The sequence below is a fragment of the Buceros rhinoceros genome, unplaced genomic scaffold (genome assembly GCF_000710305.1).
Source record: "Buceros rhinoceros silvestris isolate BGI_N320 unplaced genomic scaffold, ASM71030v1 scaffold8677, whole genome shotgun sequence".
Taxonomy (NCBI): Eukaryota; Metazoa; Chordata; class Aves; order Bucerotiformes; family Bucerotidae; genus Buceros; species Buceros rhinoceros.
Genome location: NW_010422716.1, coordinates 6,577 through 6,953, shown reverse-complemented (window position 1 = coordinate 6,953; position 377 = coordinate 6,577). Strand labels below are relative to the sequence as shown.

Sequence of the window (377 nt, the reverse complement as noted above, 5' to 3'; positions counted from 1 at the left end):
AGCAGGGTTTTCCACAGTCATCTTGATAAGCCAACCTGTAGTTAGGGAATTAAAAAAAGAAAACCAGTTGCTGATGTCCTACAGGCAAGATTCACTCACGTTGCTGCCTTATAAAAGTACTCCCAGTAGGCACACTAGCCCTGTAACACTGGTACAATCAGCAGGATTTCTCGTGCAGGCAGAACAAAGTTTCAATATTTTAAAAAATAAATGATCAACCATAAGAAATGGCCTTTTGAGTCACACCAGTTGTCTAATTTAGTACTGTCTGACAGTGGCTTTAAGGAGATGCTGCCTAGAACAGCTAAAAGAGCCCGACCTCTCAGGGTCATGAGCTGTTAGGAGATCAAAAAAAGAGAACTGTGACCGAGGGAAAG

The 377-nt window shown here is 42.2% G+C and overlaps 1 protein-coding gene across 1 annotated transcript in view; it reads right to left on the bottom strand.

The window, feature by feature from the left end:
* Positions 1–3: 3 nt before the first annotated feature.
* GCSH (glycine cleavage system protein H (aminomethyl carrier)) overlaps positions 4–377 on the bottom strand; it is a gene marked incomplete at both ends in the record, with an annotated part of 6,826 nt that continues 6,452 nt past the window's right edge. Inside the window, one exon of the mRNA XM_010140143.1 lies at positions 4–35. Coding sequence (XP_010138445.1) covers positions 4–35 — 32 coding nt within the window. The remainder of the gene's footprint in view (positions 36–377) is intronic.